Source organism: Limanda limanda, chromosome 18 (genome assembly GCF_963576545.1).
Source record: "Limanda limanda chromosome 18, fLimLim1.1, whole genome shotgun sequence".
Taxonomy (NCBI): Eukaryota; Metazoa; Chordata; class Actinopteri; order Pleuronectiformes; family Pleuronectidae; genus Limanda; species Limanda limanda.
Window position 1 is genome coordinate 19,847,938 of NC_083653.1, and position 26,965 is coordinate 19,874,902.

The window sequence follows — 26,965 nt, forward strand, 5'->3', positions numbered from 1 at the left end:
TGAACTTTAGAGCGAAAGACAAACCTGCTCTTGAATAGAGTATAAAAGTATTATTTCAAATGTCTTGTATGCAAAAGTCTACAACAACAATGTGTTTTATTGCTGTTATTTTAAATAAAGTTTTAATAAGTCTAATGTGTTTTGTGGTGATTAGTAAACTAGACACATGTTTAATTTGATCAACTTAAATATTTTATGTACAAATAAAAAGAAAAAGTAGTTTCTCTATCATCAAATGCTTTGAGGATTTTAAGGCTGTCTCATAGTTTTAAAGACAAGACAACTTTACAGATCCAACAGAGTAGTGTCCCAACTGTTAGTGAGTGAGTCAGAGGACGTGAAAGACAGAGGGGACAGAGGCAGAGAGAGAGAGAGAGAGAGAGAGAGAGAGAGAGAGAGAGAGAGAGAGAGAGAGAGAGAGAGAGAGAGAGAGAGAGAGAGAGAGAGAGAGAGAGAGAGAGAGAGAGAGAGAGAGAGGAGAATCCCTTACCCTGGGGCTGATAGGAGAAGCCCCCCTGAGGCAGCTGGGACTCTGGGCCTGCAGCTGGGTCCAGCTCCCCCGGCCCCGACAGGCCCAGGCCCAGGGGGAGGGAGAGGTGCTCAGCAGAGGCAGTGGCTGCGGCAGCAAGGGACGCTGTGGAGGGAGAGGGCACACCAGGAGCCTGGGATGAGGAGGGGGGAGACGAGGCGAAGGAGGAAGACGGATGGGGGGCTACAGGGGAGGGGAGAGGGGGTGGGGTGGGTGGGGGTGGCGGGGTTGGACAGGCGATGCCGAACGGAGTGTGGCCGTGCATGATGGTCAGAGGAGAGGGCGCGGGAAACATGGGTGGGCCGTTGGGGGATGGCGAGGGGGGCTTCTGGGTCAGAGGGGAAGGTGCTGCGATGGGGATGAGAGGCCGAGGACCCGCGGCCTTGCCTGGAGGACTGCTTATCATGACAGGGGGCGATGGAGGCAAGGGCGTAAAGTTGCACGCCGACCACACCACAGACTTGGGTGGAACAGGGGCCGGGGCCGGACCAGGGGGCGGGGCCTGCGGGAGGGCCTGCTGTCGCCTCGGAACTGTGGCGTAGTGTGGCAGCACCGGGTGGAACGCAGAACCGAGCGAGGTGGCGAATCGGGACGCCGAGTGCCTGAGTGGCGGGGTCGGGGGTGTGGTGTTGGATGATGATAATGACGTCCCAGGAGCAGGGTAGGTGGGTGTGGATGGAGATACAGGTGTGGAGGACGTTCTACCGTACTCCTGAGGTGTGGGACTGTACAGGGTGCTTTCAAAAGCTAAAACACACGTCACGCCAATGGACAAACCAAGGTCAGAGACAAGACAGGACAGAAGGGAAGGGGGAGACAGAAGGAAGGAAAAAAGGCAGGAAGGAAGCAGCCATTGTGCACACAGGAGGGAAGTACAGCAGGTGAGGAAAGAGAGAAGGAAGGAGGGAGGGAGGAAAAAAGAGAAGGGGGCAGATGAAGCAGGAATAACCAGCACAGAGCTTTATACCTTTATTTCCTGGTTCTGTGCACTTTCTGAGTCTGAGCTGATGCTACTATGTTAGTGGACAAGTGTTAGACACTGTGGACAGAGCCAGAGACACACAGCTTTCATAGTCATAGTTGGCATGAGAAGAGTGGAAAACCAATGGATTGAGGAGGAAAATTTAAACTTTACCAAGTAGCACGCACCCATAGAATTGTAAGAAATAATATCTAGAACTTAAATATTAGGAGACTTGTCCAACCCTGCTCCTTGACCAATGTCTGGATTGGCTCCAGCAGCACCACGACTCTTAATACAAAGACTGTAAGTTGTGATGTTTCCTTCCTTATCCATTGTTGCATATAGAAGACACGGTTATGATCTCAGCAGTGCTTAGACAAGCACACCTGCAGGACAGTGACCCTTCAAAATACAAGCCGACAGATAGAAATAGAAGATAGAACTTAAAGCAAAAGAAGAGTTAAGATTGCTGTTGCTTTCAACCTCTGGAGACAGCTCTTGGTGAGTACATGAATGAAGTTTGATGCTCAACTCACACAATGTCTGATAAGTTAATGCTAACATTAGGTGAGGATGATATTCTGTCTGTTTTGATCTACTTAAGCCTTTGAAACACAGTGATGCAGCAACATAAGTATATCCTCTTCTTAATGCTCTTACACAGTAATGTTATCATCTTAGTAAAGCTATGCTCTAACACAGTGAGCAGTGGAGTAAAGGACTGAGAGAAGAATTTACGCAAAAGCAGCATCTCCCCAGTTAATGCTGAATTCTGTCTTTCTGCCAAAATAGAAAATAAGCTTGTGTTTAGTGCAATACCTTTTGTAGACTATAAGCCAAACAATACAGGATTTTGCATATATTTATCAATGTATCAATGATTATGATGTTTTTGAGTAAATCCAAATATGAAACAGGGCAATTATATTTTTCCAATAAGATTCTGATTTTTATGTCGCAAATGTTTTTGTTTTTTTTAAGAATCCTGACCTAGATACAAATATTGTGAAATACTAACCTGGCAGATGTTTTAAACTTCTACCAGTTGTTCCAGTATCTCTTCATATGAACCGAGTCTCCTCTTTCCAGTTCAGTAGTCAGTGCTGGGGATTGTTGCATGGTCATTTGAGTCTAGTGTAGCACTCGCTAGCTTATTACCTTTGTTGTGTTTATTGCAGCTCTTAATGCAGGCTGAACTACTGTGTATGGACATGCCATATGTTTCCTTCTGTGTGTGTGTGGGGATGGTGTGAAGTTGATAATCCACGGCTCACCTTCTGCTCCACTTCCCTTCACTATTGATGTCATTCTAAACCTCATATAAATCCTTATTCTCATGGCTGTATTTTAAATCTTTTGCTCTGGGTTGAGTAAGAGTGTAGATATTGATAATTACCTGTCAGAAAAACAACACTGCTGCAAATTAGTATCTGTAATAAAAGGCATGCTGCAGGTTTTTCTTTATTAAACTACCCCAAATCCTTTTTCTGATATATTTTGAGACATTTTTCTTGCATGATTCAGATCTACACATTCAACACACTATCAGACATTTCACACAAACTCTCTTTCAAATACACACACAACAACTTTGACGGACACGACTTGAATTCACGTGAAGGACTGAATGACTGGAGAACTGATGGGACTGTACGACTGCCTGGCTCATCCCTTCCTCTGTGTGACATCTTTTTGCCTCTCCCAGCTGAACGATCTGACAGCTTGTACCATTTATCCTCTCCTACTGGAGTCACTGCTCATTCCAACTTCCACTCCACTACACCCACAATTTCACTCTCATTTTCCCAGTTCACCACACACTCCATCTCTTTTTCATCGACCCAGAATTTCCCTTCATGCTTTACTTCTTCCTCCGCCTCGGCCAACTATTCTTTATCCTTCATTTCCTTTAATCCACTGCTCTGCTACCATCTCCTTCCTTATTCGTTTGACCCTTTCCATCCTTCTCCATCCTTCTTTCCATCATACCCCCACTCTCTGTAGCTCTGGGCTGGTCATGTGACTGAGAGGCCCCAGCTTTGCTCTGCCATTCCACAATAAACCCACGTCCAAAACAGGCTGATTATGCTGACTGCTGGACACGTGCACACAAGAATATTAAGCGCATGTGCACACATGAAGAAGAAGACAAAGCCATATTGCAGCTCAGCTCCTCTGTGCTGAACGAACTGGACTTTTAGCACAAATGATGGTCCAGAGGATCCACTGAAACCCTTAGGTTATAATTTGAAAAGTGTAGTTAAGTTTCATTTTTAGTCACACACATCTGAACAGCATGATGAAAAAGAGGGGTTTTAGTTATAGACATTATGATGTAAGATCTCCGCAGTAAGTATGTAAGTATACACATTAAACATCTTAGAGGGACCTCCTTCAAATTTAGTATCCACAAAAGATGCTGATGATGCTAATTAGCAATTTTCAGGCAGATAAAATCACCATCAGGGTCCTTCAACAAAATGGGCCTCATCAAGGGAAAATTACAGACATGATAGAAAACGTTTAGTTTGCCCGACAAGAAACTGAGGGGTTTGATCAGAAAAGTCGATCTGATCTTATAAACTGAACTGCACTGATGTGATAAGAACTGTTAACAGGCTGATTTAAAAAAAAAACAGTAAGAAAACACATAGCTCTCACAGTCAGATAGAGTTATCCTGTCAGAGAGAAACACAGAGGTGTTAAATGTTAAACCCCAGACTCAGAAAGTATGTTCAAACAAACCATGCATTCATGTGTATGTGCTGCTCCTGCATTTATGCTTTCATGTCCTGTGTGTTTGTTATCTCTGATGTGTGTGACATGTGAAATAAAATAACTCCTCCCTCTTATCCTGGGGCTTTAGCATGTATGCACACAAACACACACACACACACACACACACATGTACATTCATCCCTGGGGGTCTCACCAGCATTCTCCCTGATGATGTATTTTTAGCCTGTGAGTAATTCTGAACTGTGTCTGCCTGCCTGTGTGTGTGTGTGTGTTTGTGTTTATGCATGCATATGTTAATAGGCTGACTGTGGCACTGAAGCATGCTACACAGCGAAGCCTTCCCTATTGACCCAGTCCTTAAATGTTGGAAATTCCCCTCGGACAGTTTCACACAACCAAAACCTGATCCATTGCAGCTCCAGTTTAGATTGTTGTTAACAGGGTTTTCCCACCTGTGGCTCATCCTTGTCCCTGCTGCTAGATTCAAATATTCATTCATCATGGCTAAACATATAGATCGAATAGTTCAAAAATGGGAAAATAGGGAAAGTGGAGATTATTTTGGAAGGATTTGCTGAAAGTCACTGTTTCCTCCCATGGGGAATCTCTCGACATTAAGACATGTCTGTGCACCAGCATCACACCTCAATTATATTTCTGAATGTGTGTGTGAAGTGTCAGTATTTGTGTGTGTGTGACTGGTGTAGGAGTTCGCACAATCTTTTTCAAGTTCTGAAATCACCCTTCCACTCATGTGCAAAGACTCACACACTTATTAGCCCTGTGCCCCTGGTCTAAGCAATCTGTTCATAGCTCCTGACACCACCCCATGGGTAAATGACCATACTGTCATGTTATGAAGGCTAGCTAACAATGTTAGCACTGACCAGAGGGGCAATAGAGCAACTCCTCCCACGCTTTAAGGCCTTCATGCTGTGGCCTCTTTATTGAAAGACATTTTAATTCCCAAACTGGGTTTCTGAGTTTCTCATCGTCATTGAGCAGAATTTTTCTTTCACGCATTCAAAGTTAGAGTTTTACTTAATAAACCAAAACTAAGGCTTTTTATGAATAGACGGGGGAATCTTATTGGATGAAAGCTTTGTCCCAATTCCACACTACGTATGTAGTAAATCTAAATAAGCATCAAGTGTGTAACTGGAAATCAGAAATTATACTATAAAATTCAGAATGAATATTAAAGAACTTTTCAAGGTGTTGATAATAATGTGCGCTATTGTCCCACAATGCAATGAAAAAACTGAGTGGTCACAGCAGCAGAAAATGTACTGCGTTTTTGTGAATAACAAAGAAAAGACAAAAAACTAATCTTATTGATCAGTTTAATTGGCAGTTATTTTAATGCTGGGATTGACATGCATTGTATGAATCCATGTCAATGCATGATATACAGTATTGTGGGCCTGTAATGTGTTATATATTGGCATGTTTTAAATGCACATGTAAGATTTACTGTTGATGTGAGTATCTACTGTATGCAGTTGGTATGAAGTATGGATTGGGACTAATATTTTTACTGTAGATCAAAATTTTAATTTAGAGAAGCATTTTGTTAAGGAAATAAACTCATTAAAATATTCAGTTTATCATGAAATAACTACTGTTCTAATAGGGCCGAGCATGTCTGCCATTATTATTAACACCTCGGTAACTATTTGAAAAGAGAAATGCTTTACTGACCATCACTCATAGTATCAATTAACTGAACATTTTCAAAAATCACAGATCTTTATATCTTCAGTCCAACAGTCTTGCACTCGCCTTCAAAAATTCAAACCCTAGTGCGTATAAAAGTGTGTGTATACAAGGAAATGTAAGTGTATCACTCACCGGCATTCGAGACGCGTCTCCCTCTCTCCCAGTCCTGCTGCTCTCTGTCCAACTGCTCCTGCTGCTCTCTCTCCAGCCGCTCTCTCTCCACCTTCTCCCTCTCCATCAGCTCACGCTCGGTGCGCTCCTGCTGCTCCTGGCGCTCACGCTCGAGTCGCTCCCTCTCCGCCTGCGCCTCCCTATCCTGATGCTCCCGCTCCTGACGCTCGCGCTCCTGCTCGCGCTCCAGCATCTCTCGCTCCAGGCGCTCATGCTCTTGCTCTTGACGCTCCCTCTCTTGACGCTCGAGCTCCATCTCCTTCTGCCTTTGCAGCTCCTGAAGCTGCCTGGATAGGAGTGACAACAATACATATCAAGATAAGACTCGATAAAATTCAACCAGCATCAATAGAAGGAGGAAAGGAATAGTGGTTGAAGATTTAAAAAAGAAAAATTGAACAAAAGTGACAGAACGTGTCAAAATGAGTAAATTAGTAAGGGGCCTGTCTTGACCCCTGTAGCCTGTTGTCATTATATAAGACATGTCATTATATAATATGACTCTTATGCTCTTATGCAACCACAGTCAGCTTTGCTAAAATTTGGACACATTAAAAACAGCCAACATTAATAAAGTGCCTGGGGAAAAAATCCTTTCTGAGTTGGACACAGCTGCAAGAAAACAGCTGTCTGTCTTACAGAGGAAATAGAAAACAGAATAAAATTGCATATGTTTTTTGGTTTTCTTTTGGTTTTCTTGGGAGGGGGCTGCACAATTATTAGTGATGTTGAAGTATGATGGGCTGAGGGAGGTTTTTCTAAGGGTGTTCAGCATAAAACCGTGTCTGCAGACTCAGGTTTGGTCACTAGGTGTCAGCGGACAGCAACTGTAGAGACGCTGGTTAATGTGAGACTGCAGCAGCAGTGGAGGGGAAACAGGAGAAATGGACCATGTAAGCAGCCAATGTGTGTCTGTGCATGTGTGTAGGAGTGCACGTGAGAACGAGTTACAGCACAACAGGGAAAGGCTGCCGTTCCACATTTTACTACATCTGAGATTCAATGTTAAAAAAAGCTTAACGACTCCTGTGGGGATACAGAAGTGTTGTCTCAGCAGTTTGTGCAAGAATATCAAATAAGAGCGAGAGGCAATTGAGAATAGGCGGAGTGAATAGCTAATATGTGCAAGTCAGTATTCCATGGTGATAAATGTCTTATATAGCTTTGACACAGTGAGCTATGAAGGAAAATGTATTCACAGAGGAAGCTCCTTTGACATGTCATAAAAAGCTAAACATAAAGAGTATATGACAATATACCCTTTCAGCATTATAAAGGTCAACGTAACTCCACATCACATTCACCTACTGTGCAAAATAACTGCAGCACAGGCAGGAGCATCACCCTGTATCCTAAAGTCCACAGGATCCTTGTTTCATTTATTACCTTGACAGCACTTAAGACAGAGGATTTCGTACAGATTTTTCTATTAGCCATCTGTGATCTATAACATCTCCCCGAGGATGAAAGTTCAAATTCACTGTATGGTGGATGAGAAGGGTCGTTAATAATTCTGTCAGCTTTACGCCTGAACGAGTTCATCATACAGAAGACCCAGCAGCTTTTATGGCTTCCCAAAGACCGTGGAGGCCATTCTGCAGCGTGTCACTGTTACAGATTACTGCAGCACATAGATAGAACCAATGATGAAATGTGTCCCGCCATGCAGGGCTGGGTGATACAGTCAAAACGTACATATCAATAATTATTGCTAATAATGTCAAATTGTTATTTATTTTTGTTTTAAGACACATTTTTGATGGGCAGAGAATCACAAACACTTGATAAATAGTAAAACGTTTTATGCGTTGTACCTCCTCACTGTGCTTTCACAAAAGCATAAGCAATATATCTATATGTATTGGACGTTTGTTATACGGCTATTGATTAAAATTTGAATGTGATAGTTATTGATATCCTTTGATGACCTAACCACCGACCCTTGGCTCTGAAGTAGTTGAGAGTTTAACAGTTTCCGTAATATTCTGCTCACTACAAAGTTGGTATTCTTAGTTTGGATTTTCCTTGATTGTAAAAACTAATGTGAACGTGTATATGAAGATATTTAAGATCCTCGACCATCTCCATCTTTTTCCCTATTAATTGGTTTTATATTATTAGCAATTCGGCTCTTAGGATAAGTGGTATAGAAGGATAGTTGAATGGGTAAGTGGGTCAGTCGATGGATGGATGGATCTGTGGTTCAGTGGATGGATGGATGATGGATGGCTTGATGGATGGATGATTGGATGGATGACTGGATGGATGATTGGATGGATGGAGGATTGGATGGATGGATGGTTGGATGATTGGATTGATGGATCGACGGACAGTAAGATGGAGGATTGCATGAATGTAACAAATGTGAGATCTTTAGTCGTAATTATTGTCTTATTTATTTGGAGCTTTTTAAACACTAGCTCTCCAGGGTGAGCATTGGGTAACGTCTGTATAATGACACACACAGAAACTAATGAACACACAGTATAAACTACATGATTTGAGCTGTTTCATTCTCACATGTCTCGCGGATGTATAAATGGAAAGGTACAGAAGTCATGCTTCATCATCACAATGAGGGTGTGAAGATTTATTCTTACGAACAAAGAAGTGGTACAGGGAGAGAGTGTGTGGTGTGGACACACAAACAAACACACACACAAGGTTTCCAGGAAATCTGTCATTTAATTGGAAAGTGTTTTGTCACATTCTATGATTTACACAGCTGTAGATTTCACTGGCTGTAAATGAGCGAGTGTTGTGTTCATAAATTAGGGAGAGAGAGCTGTACTGGAGCTAGATGCCAACTTGCACTATATTTCTCTCTCACACACAAATACACACACACACACACACACACACACACACACACACACACACACACACACACACACACACACACACACACACACACACACACACACACACACACACACACACACACACACACACACACACACACACACACACTCTATCTAGTCCTCCTCCTTCACTCATCCTGTTCTGCTGACTCAGCTCAAAGCTGAGCGTTAACGTTGCCTCATGCAAAACGCTCCCTCCCTCTCCTTCCATCTGCCCCACACACACACAAACAAATGACCCCAACTCTGCCACTGACTCACAATCGCACAATATCTCAGGGCATATTCGGTTCAGTTGTTTCAGTGTTACCACGGTGTGGTTTGGGAACAGTGGCTCTTGAGCATCAGGTTGCTGTGAGCAATCACCCGAACATGTCACATACACCTGTCCTGTACCAGAAACCAAGGAAAGCTGGTAACTTAAAAAAGGAAAAAAACGCCATGTGTCTTTGCTGATCTCAAAACGTAACTTTGGCAAAATTAAGTTTTTCTTTGGACTGTCGGATTTTGGTAATCAGTGTATGTTTCAGCACATTCTGTATCTCATTAGTTTCTAAGGCAGTTTTTTCTAATATTTTTTAAGTCTTATGTTATGACCACTCAAAGCAAGTACAACTACAAGTCACATCCATGCTACAAGTCACACATCTATGTGCAGTACCTTTGTCCAACACACGCGATTAAAGTTCAGCCTCTTGCTTAAGGACACTTCGGCACACAGACTGGGGGAGACTAAGATTGAACTGCTGACACGTGGGTTAGCGGATGTCCTGCTCTACCTCTTGAGCCACAGCCACTCCTAAAGGTTGTATATTGTTCATTAAGAATGTATTAATATTCCTGCCGAACTGACACAAGAGTCAGCCCATCACAGTGAGCCATGGTAACAGCCACTTGCTTGATCCTCCTCAGCGCCCTCCAATCCATCTCCAGCTCACCAGTATTTCTGGCTCCACTAAGTGTCAAGATGGCAGCGGTTGCTCAAACCAAACTCCAGGCTGCCCTCAGACTCCGCTGGGGCGCCACAGATGCTATGAAGCTTCTCCCAGCATGAGATCATTCGGTCATGAGCCGCTCTGATTAGGTGAAAAATGTTTTAATTTGAATTACCAAAATATGAATAAAACTAACATCACATCATAATTACGTAACAAAGACTTTAGTAAAATTCACTTTAAATGTATTAATTAAAGGAACCATTCATCTAATCAGTACCTAGTAGATTTTTGACAGCTGTATTTGCAACCTCACCCCCACCTCTTCACACACCTTCAAGAGGAACAGGATCTAATCAGAGAATTTGACTGAATTTACCATCTTTTGATTGCATTACGGCTGATTAGACAGATCATAAGCAGCACTGACGCTAATTCTCTAAAAACTGTGGAGTCTGGCTGTGACACAGCTGCACCCCACACAGCAGACCCCCCAGGACATGTCATACAGCTCGCCTGGATGTACAAAAAAGCCCCCTGGGAGCATAGCTTTAAATCAGCAAGAATTAGAACATTTTGGCGAGTTGAGGGGATTGTATTTTAACAAACTTCTTCAAAAGAATTGATAAAATTCTCATTGTTTTTTAAACATTCACAAGGAGAGATCTTTAAAATATTTTATCTTTTGTTAAACAGCGTCCCCATAGCATGCCGTCAAAGTTATGATGTTTCGCCAAGGCACACAAAGTCCCAGCCCCCCCCAACCTGAATAATTTCTATACAGATATTTAGTAGGGATGGTAAAATAAATAAAGCGTCCAATACAAAGGTTCAACATACCAGCACCCGTGCCACGCCCACACAGCACATAGCTTTATCAATCCTGCCTGTACCTCCAACATGTTCGAGGCCCGTTCAACGCTGTTTGCAGCTCAAATTTCCCTCTCTTCTTCCCTTCCATAAAAATGGAAAATTTGGCTTCCTATGCAAACACACATACATTTCTATCGCTCATTTTTTTATATGAAAATCATGGACTTAATACATACACATGAAATGTCCTAGTTCCCACGGTGCTTCAGTGGTCCACTGATATAATTACTCACACACAGAGGTAACCTGAATTCACAGCCACTGGAAGCTGGGTAGTGTCTCGTCCCTGAGGATTTTACAATCTCTTCAGGGAGATTCCCTCGTCTAACATAATGAATTCTCTCTCATAGCAAATTAGCCCCAGTAGGCTCCTCAGCAGTCAGCAGTGTAACATCTTCATGATGAAACTTATCTCATCATGTAATGGTGCGATGGTAGTAAACTCGGCCTAATGAGGCAGATCAGATTGCATTCTTCTGGGTAGGACGGCCAAAAAACACCTAGCCAACCAAATGGTTAAATTACTGGCAGTGTGGCAGGTTCTGCAGGTATTGGAGTGAGACCGTGGTGGAATTCAGTAATACTCTACCATAGTGGTGGGTGATTTAAAATTAATGGCTTAAATGGCTGTGACAGCAGCACAAACACGTGCCTCCACAATACCAACATGCAGTATAAAAATATTACACATGGTTTTGCACTGCTATCCTTATTAGGTACTTTACTACTTTGCATTGACTTACATTCATTGTGCACAGCCAAACTAAGACCAGATCCCTAATCCAAACCATGACCAATTCACATCTTTCCACTAATCTTAACCAGGCATTCAGAAATTATATTTTTCTCCATTAGGACTGAGCTTTGTTCCTCATGTGGTCTACATGGTGCTGACAAGGTCAGTGTTTATGGAGTAGTTCCTAAAGAGGTAAAGAAAACGAGTTCACACACATGCACAGAGGCACGCACACACCCTTTGTCTGAAATCCACTATATCAGTTTTAGTAGTCATTGCATCACATCACAGAATTAAATTGACATATGATTAATTTTCTTTTTTTCATAGTTGAAACCTTAAACAAGAATTACAGCCTCATTGTTTAATGTCTCTGCCTGATTCTGTCCAGACTCATAATATACTGCCTGTAGTGAAGGCTGAAGGAATTTAATAAAAGGTATTAAGTTGATTTATGATAGAGGGATGTATGTATTGAACCGATTTTACTGGACTTTAAGCTTTTTTGTTCTGGTTCTGCTGTATATTTATTGTATAAGCATGTGTAAGTCATCGGCGAGAAACAAAAACAAGAGTCAAATTCCTTGTATATGTTCACATTTGGCCAATAAAGCTGATCCTGCCTCACACACGTCTTCAACGCAGCAGCACAGAAGATCTAAAATGTCATAATTTGATTCTGCCAGGCATCTTGAAATCTTGAGCGGAGTACTCATTTGATAGTAAAAGAAAAACTTAACAGACAAAATATACAAAAAAAGACACTAAATTAAACATATAATTAAATGAAAAGACAGTAATATGATTTATCTAGCTTCAACATCGAAGCTAACCTTTTATCTATTTTCATGGGAACTTTAGCTGGAGGAACAAATTCCAGTAAAGCTCTGACAGCTTTTTCAACTCTTGACTGCTTACTAACTTTGCACTGAAAGTTCGACAGCTGTGCATTAGTTGTTTATAGATCATGTTCAGACCTGGTAATAACCTCCGTCCTGAAGTGGTCATCTATAAGTACATGTCTAAATGGATCCAAATAATTAATGCGATCTGATTATTCAGACTTTTACTTTGGTAAAATATTTCTTCATTGCTGCGCATAGTCATTCCTTCATTCAATCAGTCCCTCTCTCTCTATCAGACACACAAACCCAACACAACATGATTTAATCTTTGCGAACACAAATTATGATGTATTTGCTCATAGAGCAGGGAAGTGAGATCTATGGTCACAGAAGACACAATAAGGATTGATTTTCATGTCAAGTGTGAACAGACAACTAACAACCAACCAATCAAACGCACGCATGCACACACACACAGGGACGCATGGACGGACAGACACATGCTCTTTAACTTCAAATTCCCTGGACAGGAGATCATGACATTCCTAAACAATGTTCACATAATCCCAAAATAACTTGTCTAGAGAGAGAAATAGTGTGTGTCTGTGTGTGTGTGTGCGCGTATACATGCAGATATGCAGACTAACTGGGGACAGTGAGCCTGTCTTCCGTCAGAGGGACACCTCTGAGTTTACGACACAGCTTAGCCTTTGAGCTGATGTCATGAGGTTGCAACGCTTGTCTTCTCCTCACACGCATTCCTGCTGAGTGAGAGCAGCTTCTCTCACTGCCAACACTTTAGTTTTGATTAAGAATGACAGGAAAAAGAATGATAAACCTTTTTTTCCTCTGCTCACATCAGAGAGCTGTGTCTCAGAAGTAAAAAATAACAAAAAACTTTAAGCCGTTAAAACCTTGGAGTTGCTGCCAGAACCTGTGCCAGCAACTTACAGTTATGACAGGCCAGATAAGATGTGTGAATTTAAACTAAAGTTGATTTTAACTCTTTTTGTTGACTTTTACAATTGCTGGAACGTACACCATTGTTACTCTTGTAAATTGTACCTGTGATTTTGCTTTTTGACAAGTCCAAAAGTTTGTCATGAACAAGGTTTGGGAATCTGATCTGATTTAGAAATGGTGATTTGGGCTTCGTTCTACTGAGGGTATACAGATTCAGGTTGGTAAAAAAAGGTGATGCTTATCTAGCAAATGTTTTTTTTTGTATTTAAAGGGGACAAGGAATGCATGTTAATTCACTAGCATGATTAAGATCAGCATGTAAATGTGCCATATTTAGCAATGAAGGCATGCACAATTCCAGGCAAAGATAGAGCAGAGATGATGGGTTTTCAAATGAAACCATATTAGTATAGATTGAGTCAAACTAACCCTCTTCTTGACAAATACCATGACTTGATCAGGGGGCTGTAAGGCCTGTTGAGTTTCCTAAAGTGGTTCAAGGTGAATTTTCAAATCAGCCTCTTTCATTTTTACTCACTTATCGACATTTTTGAATCCAGAATTTGCTGATATTAAGTTGAATCCATTCTTCCCACTATATGTAATGTTGTTCAACTGGCTGCCACAAACCCAATATTTGGTAGTTTGTTCCTTTCACAAAATGCTAATTCTTTTCTGTCTAAACACATATTTGGTGATTACGGCCAAGGGTCTCAGTTGTTTTGCAGATTTCAGACAAAGTAACTTTAGTGAAAGGATTCAGTCAGATGTCTTCCATGTATATACACTGTTTGTGCAAGATGCTGCACAGAGCAACAGTTTACCTCCACTCTAACTGTGTCAGATTAACATTTCTGCCAAGCTGACCTGAGGGTTTAGCATTACAGTCAGATTTTCAGTCAGAGGAGCCCATGGTTGTTAGTGTTACCACAAAATTGTCCAAGGATAATTCTTGACCTGCCTAAAGAGTCTTAATGAGTCACTGAAGGCAATAAATGAGTTAGAGTTAATGAGTGTTTGCACGTGCCAGAAATACTCTTCAATTTGAGTTTTTTTTTTTTTTTTTTATATAGAGGCTATTTGCTGCAGGGGTTGTTTTCTTTCCAAAAAACTAAACGTTTGTGCATGATTGACCACACTTTGTAACTATGCATGAGTCAAAGCGAGTATATGAGGAAGTTTAATGTGACTTCACTGTGTGAGCTTGTGACAATTCAGCATTGTTTCTATAAATCAGATCTTTTCATCACTTCCAAGGGATCAGCGGAAGGCTCCCACCTGAAATCTTCCCATCTCCACCATCTGCTGTCTACATCTCTCCTCTGATGTGTTACTGTAAAGGAGGTCCCTCCTCGCGTCCCCCTCTGCTTTGCAGGGAAACGTCACAGGATTCAAAGCTGTGAAAAAGCCTCCTGCACCATTTAACTGGCATCTCACTCGCCTCTTGACAAAAGTTGCCAGGGAAACCGTTGCTAAGGGAGCGTGGGCAGTGCCACGGCCTGAATCCCCACATGCACATGCATGCTCTCGCACACATATTCCTTTAATCTCTGTAAAAACTTGGGATGACTGAGTTCAAGACTCTGTAAGGGAATGTTGGAAGCAGCATAACACTTGTTGAAAGTAAAGGCCAGGAAACTTGACAGAGGACAGCTGCAGGGGGGAAATTCAAATAACGACACAACAGGATCTGTAGTTTAGCCAAAAGTCATATAATGATGGTAAATTATTTTTTATTGATAGTTAGAAATGTATTTATTAGTAAAATACAGAAGTAAAAGTATAAATACTTGTGTTCAAAATGACTAAAGTATTAGTACTGATTCAGCCTCTCAGGTAAAAGTACATGTTCTGAAATGTACTCACAGTATAAAACCAAAAAGTTATTCTTACTGCCAAATGACTAATCAGTTAAGTAAGTAATGGTTTTACCTTGAGAAAAATCAGATCTGATTCATGTCAATCTACCCAATAGGTGGTGAGCTGGTTTTTTGACAAGGTTCTTACAAACCTTTAAGTCATGTTGTTAATATTTAATAACAAATGTCCTTGTAATTAATTTGAAGCTTGCTGATCTCAGTGGCCTTGTAGTGTAAATACTTCACTCCTTTGTGCTGCAGTATTTCCATGACTTGTTTTTGGTTAAATCCACTTTATCTTAAGTGATTAGTTAAGTATGTCACATTCTACATTCGCCACTTTTCCACACGTGACAACTGTGCTAAACCTCCAGAGACTCTGATATCTGGTGAAATCTGCAGGGCAACTACTCAGTGGGTCGTCTGATTGGCTCACAGAACCAGGACATGTTGACTGAACTAACTGGGGCCCAGATGGACCAAATGATCAGGATCAAGTCCAAGTGTGCAACATATACACACACAAACATGCCCACACACATGCCATGTGTCAGCTGTAGGGCTGTTTGATATGAACATCAAACATTGTTCCATATTCACATAATGATACATATCATCACTAGTTACTTGTTACTTACAGCTTTTCTTCTGTAAATTGGCGATATGTCATTACTGATTAGTTAGTGCATTATCTGCTTCCATCTTAGTGAACTTGTAAAGATGCAGAAATTTGAAATGTTTGGGTGATAATTGCCGATGCTAGTGCTGTAAACAACAGCACCGCATCAGAAATAATACTTAACATAAAAGTCCCCCGAACCCAAACATTCTATGGGGTTCATGCCTAAAAAGCGCTTTGGCGACGAATAAAATACATCTGAGATAATGACACTAGAATCTGAAGTACAAGTTACAGGCTGACAATGTCCCTATCTAACCTAATGTTATGTCGCGGGAAACTTTTTTGTGGGTCTCATCCGACTCATCTTCTTGCATAAATGCTAACAGAAGTAAGAAGTGTCTGTTGAGGAATTCAGTCTGCAGCATAATTAGCAGAGTACGCTTTTCTCGTCTGTGTCAGAATTCAAACACAAACCACATCCATGTGGCAGAAGTAGCTCTTTTTTTTGCATCATGTTTCTGTGTCACATTTAGTCTCCGCCATGTTTGTTAGTGTTGCCTTGTTTGTCATCCAAATTTCCTGCCAAAGTCTGTGTCATGTGGAAGAACGAAAAGCGTTGTCCAAACATGCTGCCATTAACAGTGAGTTTTGTCACAACAAAACAAATGATGAATAATATAAACAGCTCTTGTGTCCCACCAACACAATGTGTGTGTAGGTGTGTGTCTTCATATTGTATTCATATATTCACTGTCCTTTGTGAATATATGCAGATGTCAACATCTGTTCATGACAATGTGCTCAACATGTTGCTGTCAGTAGTGCCATCCTCTGAGTGCTATTAGCAGCAGCTAAATGCTAACAGAATTCTAACACTCACATCCTTCTTCTACCACTTCTCCGTTCTCACTTTCATTCAAGACGATGCAACACATTCCCTCTCTCTGCTGTCACACACATTTCCGTGCACCCACGCGACGCACAGCTATTTATACCTCAGCCTATTATTTTGCAGCTCATGTCTTTTTAATCTGAGGGCAGCACCCTGCATTTCTGAGCAGGTGGTTCATTGGCAACGTCTCCCCCCAGCCGTCCACGGAGCCTATCACACATGCAGTGAATATTTCCATCAATCATCCTCGGAGCGCCACTGCCTGCTCTCCATCCGTCCGTGTGTCAGTGAAGCGGAGGATTGCAGGAGAGATGGAGGAGGAAGCCGATGAATAAAGAGGCGGAGGAAAGACAGTGTGAAAGGAAAGGAGACGCGCATCATTATGTTTTTGAACATGTTTGGTCACTGAGGAATGTGAAGCTCTATTCATTGGTAAGATGATCCTGTTAACTGATGCAGAGAGTGAGGAGGACTGGAGGGAAGGGAGCCTCCCTCTCATTTGTAAACACTCATCCATATCTTCAATTCTTCCTATTCTCTCTCTCTTCCTCTGTCTCTATTTCAGGTTACATGGCTCTGTATGACACATTCCAATGACATTGCATGAAGTAGGCCAGCCAAAATATGAGCTGTTATTGTGATATAATTAAAGGTTCTAGTCAAAACAGCAGGTAACACAGTTATTTGTCCATTATAGAATTAGGCTTTGTGTGTATAAAGCAGTTCAAAGGGTTAAAATGTAAGTAAGCAAAAAGCATAGGGCATCGCTTTGTGTTAGGTTTTTATCTTAATTTATGTCTTTACTTTCTACTCTAGTCCACACCACTACTTGTGTTGGCTACTTGTTAATGCAGGCCCAAAAGAAAAAAGAAAACTATTATTAGTGTTGGTGATTTGCCCAAAGGGGCAGCTCAGCCAAAAAGGGTAGATGGGCTGTTGCTCTGGCAACTTTAGTCTGACTTGGTGCAAATCATTGAATGTAATAATAGAAGTTTAATAAATATTAGAGAAGGAGAGAAAGAGAGTGAGGGGACAGAGAGAGTGAAATAGAGGGGATAGAGATTGAAGGGAAAAGGAGTAGAGACTCAGCATTATAGGCCTAAATAAAAATGTAGGGGTATAATGGAAAGACTGCACATGAGTAGATTACAGGGCTATAATTAGAGGATAGAGTTATATATATTAAAAAGCTATATGCATTTAATCATTGCATAACATTGTGTTGAATATATGATACAAGATGTAGTGAGGCTACAAAGTAGTAGTCACATAAGTCAAAGTCTGACACCGATATATATTCAGGAGGGTATACTGTTATATACTATCATTCTTGTCTTGCATTATTTTCTCTGTGGGGGTAGATGCAGTTAAACATTCTACATATTCATGGCTCCAAGAATAATAAATGAGGCAAAGTTGTAAAGTTACATCCAAGCCATTTTAAGGCTACATAAAAAAAGTATAAAACAAGAATGAGACTCAGAAGAGTGCATACCTCTGCCAAGGCCCAACAGTCGCCTTAAAAACAATGAAGCTGCCCTTATATGTACACACTCATAAATACCATTCCTCAAACCAACCAACCCAACCAGCCAAACCTACAACAAAAACCAAAACAACTAACAAACCAAACAAACCAAAGAATGTAACCAACCAAACCAAAACAACTAATCAACCAAACCAACCCAAACCAACCCAACCCAACTAACCGACTGAAACCAACCCACCAACAAACGGACAGGGAGGAAAATATGACCTCCTTTGTGGAGGTAAATATGTCATTTTGAGGATCAGGGTTGAGTGAAGTTTTTAGACTTTAGCCAAAGCTATAAAGTTATTTAAGCTTTGAATCTAAATCCATTGAAAGCTTTTATAAAGGCTGATAATAAAAAGCTTGGATTCAAGCTTGGATATTTAAACCAGATGTTTGAGAACATATGCTTCTCTCAGTCTTTACACTTCCAATAAACAATCACAACATCTGACTGGATTACTGAGAGTGGTGTAATGATAAGATGCGACAGTGCCCCTCAAAAATAAGCTCAGAAGGAATATGGACACAAAACCTTCAACAGATTCCAAACAAAATCTAACAGTATGTCAGCTTTCCTTTTAAAGAATGGTTCTTTATTCCTGCTCCTCCTGTACCGCCATCTCTTCATCTTTCATCCCATTCTCACTCTGCTCTTTACACATCCTTTATTCGCTCTCCCACCGGGCTGATATTGGCCTTTGCATCAGCACATGACCTTAGTCACTGATCTTCTCGCTGCCTGTCTGTCATCTGCTGCTAAATATGGAGCAGGTGAGGAGGGGCGGACAGGAAGGAGAGAGGGGAAAGAGAGGTGAGAAGAAAAAAGAAAGACAAATGAAGCTAGACGGAAACAAAAGGGTGAGAAAAGCGAGAATGCTCAGGGGGCACGTGAGGAGGAAATCGTAAAAAGAAAGAAATGGTGAAAGGAAGGACAGAATTAGAAGAATCACTGACTCACACCTGAAGAATGCCTCTCTACTGACCAAAAGAGCGAGAGGAGGAGGCAGAGCAGAGACAGCATGTCTGCGAGATGACAGCATGAAGCCCCTTTAATAAAAACCATACTCTTATGTAGATGATCATAGAGGAAATCTCACTTCTGAACCTCAGATTCATTCAGACCCCAGTTATGAACAGGAAGGTCAGATCAGGGGAGAATAAACCAAAGGGAAAGTTTCCCTTTACATGGTTTACTAAATATATTTGAAACCTCATATGACCAACTCCATGAAAGCCATCCAAAGACAAAACAGTCCCAAAAAAACCTCTGTTTATGGCTCATCACGAGTAGTCTTTTAAATTGAGTGATTTCAGATAATTTCAAAATATATGAAAGAATAATAGATGACAGTTAGAATATTTATCATTATCACCAGTCTTGAATTATTGATATTGACTTAATGCGTCCTCTTGTTTTTTAGATGTAAAAATTGTAACAGATTTGAAAAAAACATGTTGTTAAATATGACTAAGGCGTCGGGTCACCCTGCATTTGCAGAATAGTTTAAAGTCTGTGAAAACTCCTGAAAAAGATAAAGAACAACAACCTTCTAAAACATAGCTTTTGATGATGGTGGGTGGAGTACTTTCTCAAAATTATGAATATGCGTTTAGTTGGCCTGAGATATGGACACAATTGTATGAATCAGATTTTTGTTTTCATTGAAACCTCATAGTGAGCCCTGCTGCCAGGTACAGAGCATCTGCATCCATTATGATCCTCCTGTAAGTGTTTGTATACGATGAACACAGATGTTAAATAATCCATCCAGATGTGTTTCATGACGTGTTAGTGTGTTGTGCAGCAGCCGCCCGCCGTCTGAAATGGTTTCCAAAGCAGTCGTCACTGTTTCGCTAATGTAACTGATACTAAAGATACATGTTTACATCTCTGAGTGTGGTCATGGATCCAATTCAAGGATGATTGTATATATAATATAATGATCACTTCTCTGCCATTCATTTCAAAATGTTTGTGTGGTTAAGTCGTCACTGCTCACCAACACCATTGTAAAGAGTAAGATGTGTGTCACATTTCAGTGTATGTCCAAGCGTTCATGTTTGTATGGAGAGTTTGTGTAAGCAATACTTTCTGTTTAAAGCTACAATATGAAAGTTATTAAATACAAGACAGCACAAGCACGAAATTCGAAATAAAAAAAGGCGTGCTTCCCACCCCTCCCTCTTTCCCTCTCCTTCCGTGCAGCCTCACCTACATCCTCACTGTGTACGCTGTTGTTCGCTCGTGTTAGCCATAGCATTTTCTTTAAGCTATTCATTCTACCTGGAAGCCTTGCTGCAACAGAGGAATTATAGACCAGAAGTGTAATTAGATATTGATTGACAGCTGTGAGCTCCAACCCTAAACATCCTGGCTTCATCTGATTGGTTAGAAGAACAAGGCTCGCTCTTAAATAGTCTCTGTACGGCTCCAAATTGCTTAATTAATCTCCACGCTGAGATGTTTTTCATATTTCAACATCTCAACAGCTTAAATCCCTTCAACCAGGTTTTCTGGTGAATAGTATTCAAACGTTGGCCAACAGCTGGGCCCTATTTATACAGCTCTGTGTGTGTGATGTCTCCTGTGGTTATTCCACAGCTTCGTTATTACCTGAGGAAAAGACTGCCCTTGTATGGGGAAGTAAAACAACCCTGAGTGCATGTGAGGCTTTGTCAGACTCATACACACATGCTCTCAAATAAGTGCATGAGTCTGTAAGAAAATTATATTTGGAAAGGTGGGTGGATGAAAAACAATTATGTATGAATCCAAATTTTAGAGGAAATGTAATAAGAGGGAGAGATGGGGATGGAAGAGATAATGGTGACTGACAAGGTGAACAGACTATTTGTGTTTGAATCCAGAGACAATGTTCATCTTTGAACGGTGTAAGTATGTGGTGCTTACCTTCTCTGCAGCTCCATCTCCTCTGGTGTGGGGCCATTCTGAACCTGGGGGCCTTGTCTGGGCAGTGTGGGGCCTGTAGAGGGTAACACACACAGACAGCTGTTGTTAAACATTAAACTGGCATCATTATGTTGTGTTTCAGCCTGACTCTCCCTCTGGTATCATGATAAAGAATAGAAAAACAAAAAGTAAAAAATTATCATATCAATCCAATATTGATATAATACTGAGCTACAGGACTTTTACAGGCTCTTAATTAATTAACATCAATACAAGTTGTATGCAGCCTTTAAGTCAGTAAGGGAAACAGGTTTATACTTTTCATGCCACTAGTGCTTTTTTGCCTTTGTGTCATATGAAGCTACCATTGATTTGTGCTTTTTGTTTATTCAGAGAGACTATGGCCTTGTCTACACTTCTGCTGATTGAACAGATATGTCCCCCTTCATTTAAAAAATATCTCCATCAAGATGGGAACACCAAGACGACTACAAACCCTCAAACAGGCATGACGGGCAAGTGGGTGGTGAAGCATTGTGACCAAATCAAAACAATAGTAGCTTTAAATTGCCCTTATATCTTCGATTATAAATTGGGCGAGGCAGATACCTGTGAAGGCGTTTGCACAAATCTGTGTATTAGTGACTTTAAACATATTCGCTTATGGACAAGAGGCACAAAGCAAAGGAAAACGCGTACAGGTACATATCTCTCATCATAAGTATCCACCTGACCAATATTGTACCTTGTAGGGTGCTGTTATAACATTTGTAGTGGAGGAGTATTCAAAACCCTTCCTTCAGTAAAAGTAGCCACACCATAAGGGAAGAAAAAGTTGTTACCAGTAAAATGCACTGTGGTAGTTCAGGCCGCCAGAGAAGTGGCTATGTACTTATAGGAGGTCCAAACATATCTGACCAGCAAGTGGTCAACAGATCATCAAACCGATTTGCGGTTCATTATCTCTGTCTACACGGTAAAGACCTCCACAGCCTCCAAATGCATTAGTATTGATATTTAGGTTAGGTGTGTTCATGTTCTTTTATATGTTCCATATGTATGTAAGATGTTGCTGTGAGACTAGAGAGCTCAATGACAGTCTGACATTTGTTTCAGGAGTGACACAGGAGCAGAAATCAATGATGGTACATTAAGATGGACAACATGACAGCTCCCAGAGTGAAGCCAAATCATCTAGATCGCTCCCTGGTGGCTGACTGCAGAATTGATTGTATACCTTTCCTCCTCCCTGTTAGCACCTGTGGCATAAAACAAACCAAAAATTCAAACTACATAGATGGCTTTTGTCATTTATACCCTTCTTATTACAGTTATGTACGTTTAAGTGCTCATTTTTCTGATGGGATTGGTTTTAATTATTTTTTGGATGCTTGACAGCTGAGACTGACTTGTTGTGATTGGTCAAGAAGAATGAATTGCCAACTGAACAGTCAGTTGAATTGTACATTTCATTGTTAAAGCTAAAATGCCAAAAATACACATTTCATCCCGTCAAGTATGAATATAAGCTGTTTCCCTTGGTCTTGTTTGATACAGATGGCGTGTCTGCAGTAATGAACGTAACAACTGTCACAGCTGTCAACTGCTGAAAGATTCACATTCTTTCATCTCGATTTCTTGATCCGATATTTCCTATATGAATTCAGCATTCTTTAATTCCCCACCATACCCTATTCAGGCCTCGAAACATGGTTTGTGTTAAAATAATGATGTCTTTAGGAGTTTTCATTTTACTTTCAAATTAATGGTAAGCTATTTTTATGTGTTACTCTTGTGGAAAAATAAGGTTCAGAGATATCTTCTAAACCACTCTGAATAAAAGCTCAGACTCATTTTCTCATTAGCTTACAGGGATGTTTTGTGGTAAACACAGGATTATTACTGAAAATGACACTGCAGGTGTGTTAATGTTCTGCACGTAGACAGAACAACAGAGACTAAATGAAGCTATATAATGAGAGATTAGCCCAAGTACACAGACAGCTGTCTGTGTGTGTATGTTTGGTTTTCATAGCAGGCCAGCGGATGATCACACAACAGAGTTTGTACTGACTTATTAGACAATAGCTAAGTGGCTTGGTTTGAACAGAGGAAATAACAATGGAGAGAGTTTGGTCCAAATGGTATTACAGCCTAATAAGTTACAGTCCTGGTATAAACTCTGAAACACACACTGATGAACACTTAGTGGCCTAACATGCGCACGCACACACACACACACACACACACACACACACACACACACACACACACACACACACACACACACACACACACACACACACACACACACACACACACACACACACACACACACACACACACACACAGAACACATCTGAGCTCCAAAGGCAAGAATGCAGAGATAAAAACATGCCCACATGACGTCATGTTAGATGGAAACAAAGTCACAAACAGTAAAGAATCCCTGTGTCATCTTGCACTGTGACCTTGGACAATAATGACTAAAACCTGAGCATGAGGAGATTTACTGGAAGCCTGATGAGTCAGCGCAACCATAATGAATGTGTTAGTCAGCTTAGTGGGATTGAGGCAGTAAATGCATGTTAGTGATGTATGTGACAAGAGCGTGCAAATATTTTAACAGTTTATTCACTTTGGTTTTTAAGCTTGTATTTCTTTGCTTTTGTCTCTATTACTCACTGAGCATATTTCACCTCTGAGGAGCAAACATCCTCAGGGGCAGTTGTGGATCAATGGATTGTTTAGAGGTGTGTGTGTGCGTGTGCGGTTGTGTGTGTGCTTACTGGAAACTACTCAGTGACATCACTTAACAGGTGTCTATCACAGGACACACACACATACTCTCTTATCTTAAACAAAGCACTTTTTTTTTTACTTCTATGTCTTGTAGGAGTTAGGAGCATCTGAGTGGAATTGTAGATTACAAATAAATTGATAACCCTTTGCCTCATCCTCCCATTCCAAGTGTGAAGAAGAAATTATAGTGGCCTTCAGGTTCTATAAATTCATGAAGACCCTCTCTAGAACCATTGTTTGGTTTGCGCTTTCTGTGCTACTGAACAAAAACATGGTTGTGAAAAATGGTGGACTACAATGAAGAGGACCTGCTTATAAAAAAGTCTCGTCCTATGATTGTATGTAACTGCAAAAAATGAAAAGCACCAGAATAGCCAATAATATCCATCTGGAGCCCACGAGACGGCAAGTCACACCATAGGTCAGTTTTAATGCCAATTTGACTGTTGCCCTATGATAATTTTAGTGTTACTTGATTAGGAATTGATTTAGAATAGTAGCAAGACCCTCGTCTTGCAGTCTACAGACGGGCCATTCTCAAGTCAACAACTGCAGAAGAAGCTGTTGTTGAGTCTGCAGCATCATGTGGCCACTGGAGGGAAGAGCTATGAGTTCAGGGAGGAGCCACTCTCAGCTAATGGTCAACATGCATTTTTACATCCACTTACTGAGGGACTGGGGATGCGCAAGTTGTGTTTGCACCTTAGCTGGGTCCGACTATGCAAGAGAATTAAGGCTAAGTGTCCCAAATAAATCGAGTATTTCCAGCTGCAGCCGTGGAGCTAGTAAGGGTTGTGAGTGGTTTGGACAAATTGGATCAAAATCAGAGAGGCTGAGAGTAGTGGTTATATTTTATACATGGATTATGGATTACAATAATAATCTCAAATAGTCCATTAAATAAGAAATGATAATGATTATCAGATTCTTAAATTAAACTATTCATATGCACTTTGTTTTTCAGTGTCTCATGAAACCTCACATATAATATGTTCACAGATTTTGTTCACACACTCTTTTTTCCCCCCACAAAAGAATATGTTCTATACATGCACAAACCTTTTTCAAATTGTATAATGAACCCTGGAATTACATGTGAACATCATTCAAAAAGCTGAAAATCGTATTGACCCCAATTTAGGCCCATTGTGTTCCTTCCTGTTTGAGCTTAATTGAAACACTGAATGTCATTGCAGACATGGTCGTCTCCATCTTCCGCTGCCTTTGGGGAGTAATCATGTTACTGTCTGCTATCATAGAGCTCATGTGCTAATGATGGAACACAGACAGCAGCTCTGAAAGCAGCTCCGGAGGGAGGTGTTACGTTCAGATCAGTGGCTTGTTTTCTGATTGGACCAAAATGTATGTATGATTTTAAGTAAGTAGTTAACTATATTACTGCAAGGAACTGTCCTTCTGTAGCATCTTTCATGTGCAAATTTGACAGCCGCTCTTAATCCACCAACTCCGGAGTTGACATGTAATAATTTGATTATTTTCAAATGGAAGCTCTCAAGTAAATTGATACAATGACCTAAAACTACTGACAACATGCAGTGAAAGATAGGAAAGAAGAAAAGACAGAGATAGTGCAAAGACACAAAGAGAAGTTGAACAGAGCTTGTCTGGCATTTACAGACAAAGGCGGAAAGAGAAAGTATGAACTGGTCATGACATCATATGAGGAGAGGAAGAGGTGATGTAAAGACTTTTTAAGAGTATCTATCTATCTGCTATGCTATACAGATAAAGCTATAAGTATTAATCCCACAAACATCTGTCTGTCTGTATGTGGAATGCATATGTTGCAAACTGTTCATCAAATTGTCAAATCAGAATGTCTATCAAAATAGTATGAATAAAGAGCATTTATCAAGAATAATCCCTTTAATTTCATGAAAAACAATAACTATAAAATCTTCATCGTAAATAAACCAGGTAGGATGAACACACTTAGTTTTCTGACTTCACTCTAAACGATAGACCTTAAACCACTACCTGACTCCAGACTGTGAATGATAGAAAAGAAGATAAGACAGAGGCAGCACAGAGACACAAAGTGAAGCGGAACAGAGCTTGTCTGGCATTTATAGACAAAAGCAGAGGTAGAAAATAGACGCTGGTCATGACTTCACCACCTGGTATGCGTGACTGATGTCTGATCATGTGACTGAGGAGAGAACAGACAAAAGAGAGGGATGACGTAGAGAAATTTAAAGAGTAAGAGTAATACACAAATCTTTTGACCACAACTTCACAAAATTAAGTTTCTCGCCGACTTTACAGCATCATTCATAGCGACATACAGACAAACAGCCACTGCTTCCATCTCTGCATGTGTACCTACATGAAGGCAGCGTTAGCGTGGGCCTCCTCTGGCAGCAAACGTAACACCACAGTCCCTGTTTGGCCACGTCTGACCCATTTCCAGCCCTCAGAGCAACCGCCACCCCGCTGGCAGCCCCCCTCTGAAACCCTGCTCCCCCACTACAATCCTGGGAGGTCGCATACAAAACCATAGCTCAGGCTCTGGAACTTCTTCTTTCAGTTGCCCGTGCCTTAGTTCTCCATCATCCAGAAGCTCACAGAGATGGATGGATGAACTCCAAGATAGAAAAAAAAACAGAATATTGAGCCTCCTTCTGTTGCAGTAGCCAGTTAAGTTCTTTATCCTGTTTAATGTGATGCCTTTAACAGTCTGACGGTACACCTCCAAAGATGAGGATGAAATGCTGGGTGTGGTTCCTCTCTGTGCTGCATCTCCAGTAGATTATAATTGATGGAAACAAAGAGAGAGGAGAGGGAGGGATGAACATAAGAGGGAGAGACAGCAACCACGAAAGGGAGAGAGAGAGAGAGAGAGAGAGAGAGAGAGAGAGAGAGAGAGAGAGAGAGAGAGAAAGAGAGAGAGAGAGAGCACAAGATTGAGAAAGAGAAAGAAAAGCCAGAGAGAGACCAAGAATGAGGAGAAAGCAAACAGATGAAACACAAAATGCAGAGAAAGAGATGG

General features: G+C 41.0%; 1 protein-coding gene across 1 annotated transcript in view; it reads right to left on the reverse strand.

Annotated features, from left to right (window-relative positions):
• Window positions 1-26,965, reverse strand: part of enah (ENAH actin regulator) — a 62,709-nt gene that overhangs the window by 13,804 nt on the left and 21,940 nt on the right. Inside the window, 3 exon segments of the mRNA XM_061091380.1 lie at window positions 532-1,276; window positions 6,084-6,409; window positions 21,154-21,226. Coding sequence (XP_060947363.1) covers window positions 532-1,276; window positions 6,084-6,409; window positions 21,154-21,226 — 1,144 coding nt within the window.